The following is a 15,696-nucleotide window of genomic DNA, read 5'->3' on the forward strand; positions in this document are numbered from 1 at the left end:
TTCTTCTCTGTGTCCTTAGTTAGAACACTTCTGTTCAACTAGATTTTAGGCAGTTATGAATGATGGTTTTCTATAGTTTAGTTGTAATTTTGATGTGGTTGAGGGAAGATACAAGTACTGCATTTACCTGTACTGCCATCTTCACCCATGCAAATTCTTCATGTGCCATTATTCTCAGTGAAGAAGGCCTTGCCTGGAGGAGGTTCTGTCTTAAGCCTACTCTCTCTTTAAACAACATCAGTACCTCATATTAGCAAGCAGACAGTTAACAACAGCAAACACTGAGGATCTGCTTTTTGCAGATCACTGTGCTAGTGGTACTTTTGGGGGTGGTAAAGCATGTTCCCTGCCTGGAAGAATTTAAAAATTTATTCTGGAGAGGAAAAATAATGCATTTTAAAGAACAAAAAGACATTTACAAAATAACATAACAAGTTAAAAATAATACCCAACAGAATTAATCAATTTTAAATGAAAAAAATAGCAGCATTAAAAAACTGAATGGAAATGCCTGACTTGGAAATACACTGGGCAAAAATGAATATTATCTCCTTTTTGTAAAGATACATTGACAAGTTCAAGAATGACTAAGTTGACTTTACTTTGAAATTAAGTAAAAGATGATATATGTTGAAATTATTCTCAATTTCACTCTTAGTGGGAACTTTCCTTAAATGTAATAGTAGAAAGGCAGGAGAAAGTAGAGTTAAATATTGGAACTAACGAAAGAAAACCTCTTGGAAAAGGTGGGTTTTGAAGTTAGCTCTTAGAAATATTGATAATTTGAAAGGAAAGACAGAATATGTGGGGCAGGTAATAATATTCCATAATAAACCCCATTTCCTCACCACCTGGGAAGAGAAATAGTGAGGCTCCAATATGAAAAAACACTCTCCTCGCCTCTGCTCTCCTGTCTTGGGGCCCACCGACATGCAGCTATCTAGCCAGTGTGTCAGCCGCCCCTCCACAGAGATCCCAGGTGTCCAGGAGCAAAACTTGGTTTGGTCCTGGCTAAAGCATGGCTTGTGGGTAACACTGAACAGCATGTGTCATTTCTCTGAACTTCAGTTGCTCTGTCTGTGAAATGCAACTAATAATACCTACTCAGTGATATTATCGTATAAATAATCCATGCCAGGTGTCTTTCCTAGTACACAGCATGTAGTAGTTCAATAATTGGTTAGCTGTTATTATTGTTATTCTCCTGAGAAGCATTTTGTAAATAAAATATCCAGGTGTGTTAATGAAATGACACAGATGAAAGCCCTTGGAACTCTAATAAAAGGCACATTACAGCTCTTGGTAGCCATTAGTACTATAAACGCTACTGTCTGCTTATCACCAGGAAGCCAGTGGGTTTTAACAGTAGCATATATTTGCTAACTTTCCAAACAACAATCCATATGTATTTGCCACAATTCAAAGAAACTTGGGGGCTTTTTTATACAACAAATTTCTTCGTAAATAGAGAGCACATCTACCCATTAGCATGAAGGATAATCACCCAGCTGTTGTTGTGTCTAATTAAGTAAAGAAAACAGTATGGGGGCCAGTCACATCACTATGGGGCAAGTTTCATGATCAAGTTCTCCTGTGGGATGAGTTATGTACCCTTTATTGTATCTGCATACATCAGGCTATTTTTCCTTCTCTCCCATGCAATGTCTGACTTCTTATCAGAAAGCACGCAGACTATCCACTCAATTATGCTGCGAATCTGAGGCTGCCGACCTCCAGAATATTGTACAGGTCTGGAAGGAGCGAAGATTTGGTTCCAGGAACTACTTCACTTTGAGGATTAAAGTCATCAGCAGTGGGACGTTGAAGCATGTTAGATTAAGGAAAAGTATCTTGGAAGATCTCATCTTGTATCTGTTTACCCTTAAATCTGAGTCCTATCTGTAGTTAATATCCAGGATTTTAATAAGTATATAGTTAAAGCAGAAAACAGTGACCAGAAAGAAGCATAGGCGTACTTCTGCAATTAAAATATCTCTGAATAGCACTGTTTTGATAAATTGAGTTAGTGAGCTGAGTGCGCAGTCTCTCTGTCATAGTCTGCTGGATGGGACCGCACCCCACTTGGACAATCATGAGCAATTTCTAACAGTTCCCTGGAATTTTTAGTCTAAAAAAAGTGCAAGATGAAGAGCACTGACACTACCAAATAAAGTTGTACCTATGGAATATTGCTTGTTTAGGGAAGAGTACAAAATAAAAACTGTCACCTACTGTAGATAACCTTTGTGGTAGGTATTTTTTTATATACCGTGATATAAATCCTTGTCACATAGCACATTTAATTTCATCGTAACAACTGCCCTACAAGATATTTTTGTAAATTTAAAAAGAAAATTAATTATGGCTGACATTCAATATTATGTTACTTTCATATGCGTGGCATAGTGCTTAAACATTTATATAATGTACAAGGTGATTTCTCAATGTTTCTCACCCACCTGATACCACATATAGATATTACAATATTTTTTACTACATTCCTTATGCTGTACTTTACACCCCTGTGACTATTTTGTAAATGCCAATTTGTATTTGTGAATCCTTTAACCTTTTTCACCCTGCCCTACAACAACCTTTCCCTCTGGCAACCATCACTTTGCTCTCTATGAGTTTTTTTCCCTGCTTTCTTTGTTTGCTGATTTTTTTTTTTAGCTTCCACATAATATGTGAAATCGCATGGTAATTGTCTTCCTCTGTCTGACACATTTCACTTAGCATAATACCCTCTAAGTCCACCCATGCTGTCACAGTAAGATTTCATTCTTGTTCATGGGTGAGCAATATTCCATTGTATGTACGTAGAGCCAGTCTTTTATTCCCTCATCTACTGACGAGCACTTGGGTTGCTTCTATATCCTGGCTACTGTAAATAACATTGCAGTGAACATAAGGGTGCACATATTGAATATTCTGGAGTAGTTTGAAGGGGATAGGTGGTAGTTCTCTTTTGAATGTTTGGTAAAATTCACCTGTGAAGATACCTGGAGCAGGACTTTTGTTTCTTGGTAGTTTTTTAAAAAAATTACTGCTTCAACTTCATTAGTTGTACTTGGCTGTTCAGATTTTCTCCTTCTTCTTTATTCTGTTTTGGAAGATTGTATGGTTACAGAAATTCATCCATTTCTTCTAGATTGTCCAATTTGTTGGCATATAGCTCTTCATAATATTTTCTTACAGTCCTTTGTAGGTCTGTGTTTTCAGTTGTTGCTTCTCCTCTTTGATTTATATTATTTATTTGGGTCCTCTTTTTTTCCTGAAGAGTCTGGTTAGAAGTTTGATCTTTTGTTTATCTTTTCAAAAACCAGGTCTGGGTTTCATTGACCTTTTGTATCATTTCTTTACACTCTATTTTGTTTATTTTTGTTCTGGTATTTATAATTTCCTTCCTTCAGCTAACTCTGAGCTTTTTTTGTTCTTCTTTCCCTATTTCCTTTTGGCTTTAAGTTTAGATTTTTTATTTGAAATTTTTCTTCCTCCTTGAGGTGGGCCTCTAATGCTCGAATTTCCCTCTTAGAACTCCTTTCACTGTGTCCAATAAATTTTGAATTGTTTTGTTTCCATTTTCATTTGTCTCAAGGTATCTTTTAATTTCTTCCTTGACCTCATTGTTAACCCATTCCTGGTTTAATAACATGTTACTTAGTCCCCGTGTATTTGCCTTTTCCAGGGTTTTTTCCATCATTGATTTCTAATTTCATACCACTTTGGGTAGAGAAAATGCTTGATATGAGTTCAATCTTCTCAAATTTATGTATTGTGGCCTAACTTGTAGTTTATTCTGGAAAATATTTTATGTACACTTGAAAAAATGTATAATCTGCTGCTTTGGACTAAACTGTCCTAAACATTTCAATTAAATGCATCTGGTCTAATGTGCCATTTAAGGCCTTCGTTTCCTTGTCAGTCCTCTGGACGACCTGCCCACTGATGTCATGGGGGTGTTGAAGTCTCCTACGGCGGCTGTGTGACTGTCAGCTCTCTCCCTCATGTCCATCATTATCTGCTTTATGGATTTTGGCAAACCTATACTGAGCATGCGATGTTTACCAAAATTATATCCTTTTGTTTTATTGATCCTTATCATTAAGAAATGTCTTCCATTGTCTCTCGCTAAACTTTTAAAGTGTATTTTGTCTGATACAAGTATTGCTATCCCAGCATTTTTTTGTTGTTGTGTACATTTGCATGAAATATGTTTTTCATATCTTTACTTCCAGGCTGTTTGGGGTTTCCAATCCGAAGTGGGTCTCTGTAGACATCATATGTTCGGGTCTTGTATTGTTATCCGTTCAACCGCCCATTGTCTTTGATTAGAGAGTTTAGTCCATTTCATTTAAAGTAATTATCAATAGCTGTGGTTATTACCAGTTTATAAAATGTTTTATGATTTTTTTTGTTGTTCTTTGTTCTTTTCTTATGCTCTTGTGCTCTTTCTCTTTTATGTTGATGACTTTCTGTTGTGTTGTATTTGGTTATTTTCTCTTTATTCCTTGTATATCTTCTGTAGATATTTGGCTTGTGGTTACCTGTGCTTCATATATACCAAGTTATGTTTATAGCCATCTATTTTAACCAAATGGTTGCTTATGCTTCAACACATTCTGAAATTAATACCCATTTTACTCACCTGCATGTTTATATTTTTATGATTATTACTTCCTTTTGTGTGTGTGTGTCTCTATGTATCTTTTAATTTACTGTTGTAATTACACATGATCTTCTTAGTTCTGCCTTCTACCCCCTGTACTAGCTTTATAGTTGGTTGATTTGCTGCTTTTAATATGTTTACCCTTGTCAGTAAGAATTTGTTCTTTGCAATATTTCTTAATCATATTTTTTATCCTTCTTCTTATAAAAGTCCCTTTAACATTTATTGTAAAACTGTTTTGGTGGTGATGCACTCCTTTCACTTTTTCTGGTCTGGAAAGTTCTTTATCTCTCTATCAACTCTAAATCATAGCCTTTCCGGGTGGGGTAAAATTGGATGTGAGTCTGCTTTTCATCACGTTCAACATTTTCTGCCAGTCCCTTCTGGCCTACGAAGTTTCTGTTGAGATATCAGTTGATAGTCTTATTGTAGCCCCTTGTAGGTAAGTAACTGCTTTTCCCTTGCTCCTTTTAAGAGTCTCTCTTTGTTTTTAACATTTAGCATTTTAATTATATGTCTCTTGCTGTAGGCCCCTTTGGGTTCATCTTGTTTTGCATTTTCTGCACTTTCTGGACTTGTATAATACCTCCATGATGCAAATGTCCTAGAGGTTGCTTAAACTATCCTCATTTTTTTAATTCTTCTTTTTTATTGTTCTTCTACTTAGTGTTTCCACTTGCTTATCATTTAGATCACTGGTTTGATCCTCCACTTCTTCTATAATCTACTGTTCATTCCATTTAATGTATTCTTATTTTCTGTTATATTATTTCTGATGGGGGTTTTTTATGGTTCCTATTTTTTTTTTTTTACAAGTTTCACTAAGTACATCTACTTTTTTTCTAAGTTCATTGAGCATCCTTATAACCAGTGTTTTGAACTTACCTGTATCTGGTAATTTGCTTGCCTCCATTTCATTTAGTTCTTTTTCTGGAGTTTTGTACTGTTTTTACATTTGGGACATTTACCTCCCTGTATTTGTTTCTGCACATCAGGTAAATTTGCTTCATCTTCCAGTCTTGGCAGAATGTCCTTATGTAGCAGTTTTCTTGTGGGGCCCAATGGTGCAAGTCCCTGACCTGGCTGTTCCATGGTGTTCCTTGGGCGGGTTGTATGTGCTTTCCTTGTAGTTGACCATTGGTTGCTGTTGGACCATCATTGGGTGGGATTAACCCTACAGCTGACCTGCTGTGAGGACTGGCCATGACTACACTAGATAAGCTATTGTGTGGGATTCACCTTAGCAGGGTTCTGGTTCCTGTTAAGCCCACACTTTGGGTGTGTCATTGGTTGAGCAATTGGGTGGTACTGTGATATGGTCTGAAACTGGCCACTGGTGTGTTGGTCCTGGAGCAGCCTTGCAGTGGGGTAGAGTCTCAGGGAATTACCAGGGTGTGGTAAACTAGTCAGGTTAATGGAGACTCAGTTTTGATACCTCCCTAAACTTGCCAGCTATTTGGTGGTGGGGGGCGGTTAACAAAGGAACAATGGCATCTACAGGTACTTTAGTCCCAGAGAGAGTTGCCCCTCCAGCCCTTGCCCTTGACTGGAAGCGGGGCAATTCATTTCTTCCCTGCACGTCCCTCATGTTTTTCAAGCTGCTGTCCCTTCACTAGAGCTCAGGGTGAGTTTTTCTTGAGAAAGTGAGTCTGTGCTCTGCTCCGGCCCTTTAACAGAAATGCCTGGGACTCCAGTAGACCTCTGTCCCACCCAGATGGAGTCCTAGCTGGTTTCCACAGCCAGATGTTATGAGGGCTCCTCTTTCTGGCAGTGGTGCTCTGAGCTGAAGAGCCCAGTGTGGGGCTGGGGACCCTGGCTCCTCAGGGGGCACCCCCAGCTGAGAGATCCCCACTGATTTGAAATCACCACATGGTGGGGGACCAGCCCTTTCCATGTCTGTGTCCCTCCTCCCAGTCTCAACATGGCTCTTCTTTAGAGTCTTAGCTATAGGACTTCTATTGAGCTAGTCTTCAAGTGTTTCTCAAAGATGGTTGTTCTATAACTTAGATGTAATTTTGGTGTAGTCAGTGGAAATGGTGAGCAAGCACAGCATTTACCTACTCTTCCAGTCTTCTGGACTAGAATTAGGAACTGCCCTGCAAGACGTTGTTATCTTCAATTTAAGGGTAGGAAGTGTGTGGTCTGGGGGTCAGGAGTGCTCCTCGAGGTGGCACAGGGGCGCATGCCCGGGCTGGACTGATGGTCAGTTGGCCTGACCCCAAAGCTTTACTTTCACAGACTGTCACTATTTTCTTTAGATCTTTCACTTCAGAGCACTTAGAAATGGAGGTACTTGTGATAGAAATAAATTAGAAGTAACCTAGCTACAAGAAAAAAAGTTTGTGAAGTATTGAGTATTGTGAAATGTTGAAATCGTTCACCATAAAGAAAGTTATCGCTTTCTTTTTACATATTTAAGATTTGAAAAGACAGTTGTTTCATTATTCTTGAATGAATTTAAATGTCATTCTTGAAGTAGAACTGGTATTTGTAAGAATAAATTTTTACCAAATATATTTCTTTTTCACCTAGTTCCTTTAACATGTAGGTTGGCTATGCGTAGTTGTATAATCCAGCTGTAAGGATTCCCAAATTTTTTTTTGAAACCAATAAACACTGAATTGCATACTGTTTAGCATCTGAGTTATATGGAACTAATGTAACATTTGACTTAAAGCAGCCTTCCTAGTACTCCCTGTTTCAAATTTCATTCCCATTAAAGAAAGCCTAGCCCAGCCAGCAAAGGGTCCGAACAGACTGGGCTTTGGGGTCTCCAACCCTGCCTATAACCTGACCTCAGTGCAAATGGCGCCTCTCTTTCAGCCCAAGCAGCTGTTCTGGAACAGTGACTGCACCCGGCGCTGCCGCTGTTTCCGGCGCAACCTGATCCAGTGCGACCCGCGCCAGTGCAAGTCAGACGAAGAGTGCGCCCTGCGGAACGGGGTGCGTGGCTGCTTCAGCACCAGGACCTCCTACTGTCTGGCGGCTGGCGGCGGCGTCTTCCGCACCTTCGATGGCGCCTTCCTCCGCTTCCCAGCGAACTGTGCCTTCGTGCTCTCCACCATCTGCCAGAAACTGCCTGACATCTCCTTCCAGCTCATCATTAACTTCGACAAGTGGTCGTCCCCCAACCTCACTATCATTTCGCCCATCTATTTCTACATCAATGAGGAACAGATTCTCATCAACGACCGGAACACTGTCAAGGTGACAAGCCTGTCGTTGATTCTTAAGAAACGTGCCTGGGAACGAGGCATGGCCAGGGGACTGTTTATTGTGGCTCTCCAAGATAACCAAGTTTGAGGATAATAGGTTGTTGCTTTCTATGTACCATGCACAGATGACCAGATTTTAAAGAATGAAAGTATAAAGATTCTACAAGTGTAAGAATGGGTCCCATATAGGCCTTTGCTGACAGTTCCAACAGCTTGAAGAAAGGTACAGTGTCTCAGGACCATAATGATAGCATAGGTGCTAATAGAACTTTAGGTGGTAAAATGGTAGATAAGACAGGCTTTACTCTGGATTAATTTCCAAAAAGCATCTCATTTGTTTTTAAGAACCTTTAAAATTAGTTTTGGCTCTGCCCACCTGTACCAAGACATGCTCTTTTAGCTCTGCTATCTTTTCTAGAAGGTGAAAGAAGGCAAGCATTTGCCTAAAAACCAACAACAACAACAACAACAAAACTACCCAAATAAAACCCGATGGAGCATCCTCCACTCTTAGAGGGTCCCATGATGACACGTCAAAGAAAGAAAACAGAGGCTTAGTATGTGGATTTCTCACAGGCTGACTTTTCCCTTGGAGAATTGCCTGGTTTCTTACAAATCTTAGAAATGTATATACATAAATAAATGAATCTCCACCCACCCCCATCCTGACTTGAAGTCCTCCCACCTCCCCCATTTAAGAAGGTAACATGCTCTGAACTACTGACAGGGCCTCCTAGCCTCTCAGTTAAACAAGGCTGCTCCCAGTGGGCAAACCTGAAGGGTGAACTCAGACCTTGACGCCCTGAGTAGAACTACAGAGGGAGAGAGAGAGCCAGGACATACACATTAACATTTTTTTGGTAATTCAGTGTTATTGTGTGCATTTGCTTTCCATCACTAGCTCATTGAGTTTATCTTTATTTGAGCTGTCATCAAACACCTCAGTATCCATCAAATAGCTTAGGCAAAAGATAACAGTGTTTTTCAAGCTTAAAAGAAAGAGTTTGAATTATAATACTGGTTTTTAACTTCAGTGAAAGCTTCCACTATTTTTGACATCCCCATTTCTTTTGCAAATTGGCCCACATAGACACAACTGTTCTGGTCCAGAATCCAGGAGCTAGAAAATGAAAATGACCACCTAATGCAGCAAAATTGCCATTGTTGCTGAATAAAATACCCTAATCTACCAAAATAGTAGAGTCATATTTTTTAAAAGGCCTCTGGTTTTTTAAGAAATAAGCTTTACTAATAACCTGTGGGTGAAAAAAATTTATTTTGTAAGTATAAGAGGAGCATGTTCTGTTCTGTCCTAAGGGCTAAGAAAAGAAACTGTTATAAAGCAGGAAAATGATGAATGCAGAAAATACTATGCCTATAGGATCTCTGGGGTGGACCTTCTGTTTGAATGTTATGAGCAAAAAAAAAAAAACCAACAAATAAACATAGCAATAATCTTCAGATTCATTTCAACCATGTTAGATTCTCCTTAGCATGAGATCAGATTTCATTTTCAGTAATTGGGTTATGCTTGGTAAAGTTTTATACAAAAAAACAGCCTGTGGGTTATAGTTTTCTAATGTTTTCTTTCCTCTCTCCTTAATATTTTGCTTCTTTTAGGGGAACTGTAAACAGTAGATGAGAGTGTCCTTGAACTCTGGAGCAGTGGTCAGCAAACTACAAGATTTGATCAAATTTACTTGCTGACTGTTTTAGTAAATAAAACTTTATTGGAATGCAGCCTCACTCATTTAGTGACATAATATCTATGGGCTGCTTTCCAGCCATGAGATTAGAGTTGAGTAGCAATAAAAATCATAAAATATTTACTCTGGCCCTCTACAGGAAATGTTTGCCAACCTCTGTGTAAGAGCCATTTACTTTTATTTTCTTCAATAGGTGAATGGCACACAAGTGAATGTTCCGTTTATAACCGGGCTGGCCACCAGAATCTACAGCAGTGAGGGCTTCCTGGTGATTGACACCAGCCCTGACATCCAGATACACTACAATGGTTTCAACGTCATAAAAATCAGCATCAGTGAGCGGCTGCAGAACAAAGTGTGTGGCCTCTGTGGCAACTTCAATGGGGACTTAACTGATGATTATGTGACCTTGAGGGGAAAGCCAGTGGTGAGCAGTGTGGTGCTGGCCCAGAGCTGGAAAACCAATGGCATGCAGAAGAGGTGAGAATTCTAGCCCCTAGACTCAGTGGCCCAAATCCTCCCACATCCATGGGAGGCATTCCCTAAACAATGCACTTTCCATAGCATCATTTTCTCTCCTGCAGAGAGCTGAGCCAAATGTCTATGGCGTTTCATGATACAAAGAGACACTTCGAAGGGTTCAGTGATTTCTTGAATGTCAGAGGAAGGAACTGGTCTTAGGTAGCGTAGCTCTAAATTTTCATGTGGCTCAACTTTCGGCTAGACAGCAGAGCGAAACGGGGGGCTCTGCCCAGGCTTAACACTGAGCCCTCCTCAGCTGTGCGCCGCGGTGGAGCGCCCCTGCTGCAGTAAGATTCAGAGAGACCCAGGAGAAAAGGGGCTGCCCCTTCTCCCCCAGTGCTGCCTCTAACTCTGTGTTTGTGACTCCTACCAGAAGGCTTGGTTGTGGTTGTGCAGACAGAAGTTGGTGGGAGTCAAAAAAGCCTTTTTTGACCCAGAAGCCACCAAAGTCATATCAGGCCCCTAACTGTCCAAATTAGAATGAACGCTATGAGTTCCTTAAAAGGTGTTTAATGTAGGGACTCTCTGGGCTGCTAAATTATAGTCATGCCTTTCTGGATCTACAGATATGCTTCTCTTTCCCAGCATTTTTTGTTTGTTTGTGCAATGGCTGAATTCTCTTGTGTTCCAACATGCCAGTATAAGCTAAGTATGGAAATGAAGCTTCATACCCTTGTTGACCCTTCTGCAGGTAATCTGAAATAGTCCTGTGAACTACAGAGCCCAGGCCTGGAAAGAACCTTGTGCAACATCACATCCAATCTCTTTCTTGCCTGGGTGAAATGGAGGCTGGAGCAGAATGATGACCGTGGGGAGGCCCTCTGGGGCCAGGAGCAGATTTCAGGACTCTTAATTTGATGCTTTCCCTGAAATGTCACTTACTCAGCCCACAGTTAGAAAAATGACAATTTTGGACGTTTAAGCTATTCTGCGGGCTTCCAAAGACAAGCAAGTTTCAGTTCATCCTGAAGGAATTATGACTCTGTTTAAGCTTCCTTTTCTTTCCTTTCTTCCTTTCTTCTATAAACGATTTCAGCCTGACATCAATTTTCTTGTGAAGGTTTTGCTTTTGGCCTCTGATAGCTAAACTGGAATGGGTTTAGAGCCTATGGACTTCCTTCCCAATCTTTAATTCTACCCAATGTCATTACTAGTATAGTAATAATTATTATTACCATTATTTGTTATAGCAATACCTGTTAATGATTATTGTATCATTTATATCGGTCAATTATATTAAAGGCTAATGGTTATTATGCCAGTATCTACCTTTTGTCTGATACTCGGCTACCAAGTCATTATTTTATTTTATGCTCACTCATCCCAGTGATATTAACAATAGAAATCACCTAACTTTCCTAAGGTTGTGAAGGCAGTTGACTTCTGGGTTAGCAAAGGAGATAACAGGTGTGGTCTTCCCTTCCACTGAGACCTCAGAGATTGTTTTTGCTTCACTGATTCTGACTAGACTTCTTGCCCCCAGCTGCAACGAGCTGCAGTTCTCCCAGTACGCCGCCACGTGTGATAACGTGCACATCCAGAAGATGCAGGGCGATGGCTATTGCCTGAAACTCACGGATATGAAGGGCTTCTTCCAGCCCTGCTATGGGCTACTTGACCCCCTCCCCTTCTACGAATCCTGCTACCTGGACGGCTGCTACAACCACAAGAAGTTCCAGCTGTGTGGCTCCCTGGCTGCCTACGGAGAGTCCTGTCGTTCCTTTGGGATCCTCAGCACTGAATGGATTGAGAAGGAGAATTGCTGTAAGAGAATTATTTTATTTCTGCAGGTTATTTTCTAAGTTAAAAGAACAGTGGTGCGGGTTGCATTGCTTTCTCTCCTTGGGCTAGCTCGTCTTCACTGCTCTGCTTCCAGGGTTGGGAAGCTGAGAACTGTGGGCTGCAGAAGAGGTCTGATGAGGGTGGGTTCACAGAAACCCATGCACCGGCAGCCCCGCCCGGTGATGGAATTTAGGGACCAGCTGGGGGAGCTGTGGTGCTCTGAGGTGGATGAGCAGTTTAGTAACTGATGAGAGAGAGGGACAACATGTGCGACCCCCAATTGATTTCAGCTCCCAAACTCAGCTCCTTGCCTGCTCAGAGCTCCCATCAGAAAGGAAGGGCATGTGGCAAATGGCAAGTGGAATTGGAATTGAGCTGGCTGTATCTGCCTGGGCTGAACAAAAGCTGTGGTTGGATTTATAAAGGGATTATCTATATTAAATTAGTGACAAAATAAATGTCTATTTTTTTCTGTACTAAGAATATTATTTGTTGTGTATATCCATTATTCTATTTGCTCACTTTCTTACTATTTTAATCAAATACATGGAGCAAATATGTATATAAACCTGTAAATTTGTTGCATACATATATGTGTGTCCGTATACATAGGCGATCACTCTGTCCCACTAGTATAGCATGATGCCATGTCCAACAGAACATATGCATGTGCTGTGACACATACCACCAACCCGATGTGTATAGAGGTGCCACCATGAAAAGCAGTCCATTCCAAGGTTGCGCGTGTACATCAGGAAATTTGAAGATTAAACCTGATCAAGTACAATATTAGAATACAGTTAATTCAGAACCTGAAAACAATGTAGTTAATCAAAATATGCATTCAGTGATTTCAGAATCTCTTAAAATTACTAGTCTTCTGGAAATCAACAGAAATGCTTTGTTTGGTAACTTTAATAGGTCGTGTCAACAAGCAATACTTTAAATAATTTTAAAAGTAACCATTTTAAGCATTAAAAATTGGCTGAAATTTTTTTAAAAACATTAGTTTTTAATTTTAACCTCAAAAACTCCTTCTGCTTAAGGGCATATCTTAGTTGCCAGTTGACAGACGGACCACCATATTTGTAACTGAGGTCTTTTTCTTCCTGTGGGCTGTTGCCTCCATGCCTTCTTTCTGCTATGCTCTTGGTGGTTTTCCTATTGCATTAATTAAGCATGACACCCACTGAGGGCCTCCTATGTGCTTAGCATTGCAGGAGGAACTGGGATACTGGCAAATGTAAGGGTCTTTATAAAAAGAAGACCTTTAAAAAATGTATTTAAGTGATGCTGATGGCGTTCCTTCAGTCTTCCTTCCAAATTAAACCACAGCAATGTTAAGCCATCACCACACTCCCAGCTCTCAATTCGTTCCTCAGCAGGGGGCATGGCAGCCGGGCCAGGAGAGGCATCTGGAGCTGCAGGGCAGCCCGCTCTTTTGTTTGACTTTTAAGCTCATGCTGGGATTAAACAGTTGTGGTTTTTGTAGTTCTCACCATTGTTTACCATGACGAATAGAAAAAGTATTACATCCACAAAGGGAGAGAGATTCTTTAAATAAGTGAGTGTCTCAAAGAGATGGCCTCATTTAGTGGTTTCAGACTGATCTTGAAGGTGGTCTGTGGACTTCTCTGCTACAGAAATACTGTTCATTATGTGATAATGAGGACAGTTCACATACATTTATATTTTACTTATAAGTTTACCCTTTTGGCAAAACACTACATTAATCTAAGTAAATGCTTGTGAGTTGTATGTAGGTTTTTGTTTTATCTATTATTATAAAATTAAGTAGAAATTTATGAGGAAGGTGAACCATGGATCAAAAAGACTAGGAAGTCGTGGTTTAAGGGACCTTACTGGCCCTAAAATTTTCTCGCTTGACAAATATTGTGGAGCACCTGCTCCGAGGTGCAAAGGCGTGAAGGGACAGCCCTGTGTCACAGGGCAGTGAGTGCAGCAGCCGCGGTGCGTCGGGTGAGTCAGGACGATCGATGTATTCCGTCTTCACCACTTGGCTCGGCTTGTGTGGGACGCGGGCGAGTCAGAGCTGTGAAACGGGGGTCACAATGCTCGGCTCACAGAGAATTGGGGAGGGTGGGGCCGACCATACAACTAGAGCATGAAGCAGGGCCAGGCCCATGGCAAGGTCCCAGTTACCAGCTATTGTCATTATTTACTAGAAGGTTGCCCTGTATGTTCATTTGTGACTGCTATCTGACCATCACCAGTTCCATTAAAGTGGCAAATCCAGGGTGTAACCACATCCTCCTGGGTGTTGGTGTGAAAATCAACTTGTGCATGTTTCTGTTTGTTTTCCTTTTTAGCAGGAGTGGTTGAAGATCCCTGTGTGGGGGCAGACTGTCCCAACCGGACCTGCGAGCTGGACAATGGAGGGGAGCTGTGCGGGTGCATTGAGCCACCCCCCTATGGAAACAGTGAGTAACACCTGCCACCCCACCCTCTGCCACCCAGAGAGGCCCGATGGGAGAGGCCCGCAGCCACGTGGGAATGCTACAGGACTGCAGCGCTTATGCCCAGCATTGTAGGTTAGAAACCCAAATAGCAAAGCTTTAATAATCATTTAAACAGAACAAGGAAGCAATCTGACTGCTTCAAAGTAGGTCAGTGTTTATTTACTCATAGCCACATCCTTTTCTGCAACAAATTACAACACAAAGTTTGTACATGAATGTAATCAGCCAGTTTCATCTGAGGCCACATTCAGCATTAGAGAGGTCCAAACTGATCTTTGAATACTTACAGGGCAATGCGGGGTTGGGGGGCGGGGTTTGATGAAAACATGAAAGAATCAGGGCAAGAGTGCTGGTTCCTTTAAGACTTGTTTAGACATTGGATCCAAGGCGATGGAGGAGTACATGGAAGCTACATTAACCTCCTCCCAGGGCCAATCTGGAATTACCACTAAATTATAGAGAAATCATCCAGAATAACCAACTGAACACTAGCTGGAGAGGAACCTTATAACCAAGGACAGACAGAGGAAACCATTTCACTGTAAAATGTTTGGTAGGGACTGCAGAGATGCAAGAGGGCTGGCTGGGCTGCCATGGGCAGCAGCTAAAGTGCTGGGGGGACATTTCAGTGGCCCAGTGGTTCTCCCTGAGAAATGTGGGGTCTGAACTTCAAGTTGGGTTCCCCAGCCTCTAGCACCAGAGCTGGAAAGGAACCCAGATAATACCCAGCTGTGAAGAGCAGCAGGGTTCCTGACTGCCAAGAAGAGATGGATGGAGACTCACAGAGCCCCTTAAAGGGCCAAAGAACAAAATTTCATTTGCAGCCACTTACCTTGGGCTCTGGCAAAGGGAGAGCAGAGTGGAATAAAGATACTTGAGAGTCTAGGGCAAGTGGCTCTGCAAAGAGAACTGAAGGGTCAGCCACCACAGTCCCTGTGCTGTCATTCCCCAGATTGCAGAAGCGACCTCTCTCAGGTAGGGCACTCCTCTCTGAATGGCATCAGCCTGAGAGGAAGCAATAGCCCTACCCACAGGAATTACTCTGCCCCACCCTGTGGTGCTTAAGCCAGTCTACTGACTACAGATTGATTAGATTAACAACTGATCAGTTAAATGGCTGATTAGTTTAACAAATAAGGTGGAAAATAAAAAGAAACAGCTAAAATGGAAAGAAAGAAACAGACCCCAGATAAAAGAACAAGTGAATTTTCCAGAAGAACTAGATGAAATATAGGCAAGGAATTTATCAGAGACTTTAGAATAATGATTATAAGGATACTCAACAGCCTGCAAAAAGACATAGAAACCATAAAAAAGAATGA

At 41.1% G+C, this 15,696-nt stretch overlaps 1 protein-coding gene across 1 annotated transcript in view; it reads left to right on the top strand.

Annotated features, from left to right (window-relative positions):
- Positions 1 to 15,696, top strand: part of TECTA (tectorin alpha) — a 101,758-nt gene that overhangs the window by 69,006 nt on the left and 17,056 nt on the right. Inside the window, exons 13-16 of the mRNA XM_054587588.1 lie at positions 7,493 to 7,876; positions 9,784 to 10,070; positions 11,581 to 11,876; positions 14,225 to 14,335. Coding sequence (XP_054443563.1) covers positions 7,493 to 7,876; positions 9,784 to 10,070; positions 11,581 to 11,876; positions 14,225 to 14,335 — 1,078 coding nt within the window. The remainder of the gene's footprint in view (positions 1 to 7,492; positions 7,877 to 9,783; positions 10,071 to 11,580; positions 11,877 to 14,224; positions 14,336 to 15,696) is intronic.

This window comes from Pteronotus mesoamericanus, unplaced genomic scaffold (genome assembly GCF_021234165.1).
Source record: "Pteronotus mesoamericanus isolate MK-2021 breed Mesoamerican mustached bat unplaced genomic scaffold, CSHL_Meso_final contig_123, whole genome shotgun sequence".
Lineage (NCBI taxonomy): Eukaryota > Metazoa > Chordata > Mammalia > Chiroptera > Mormoopidae > Pteronotus > Pteronotus mesoamericanus.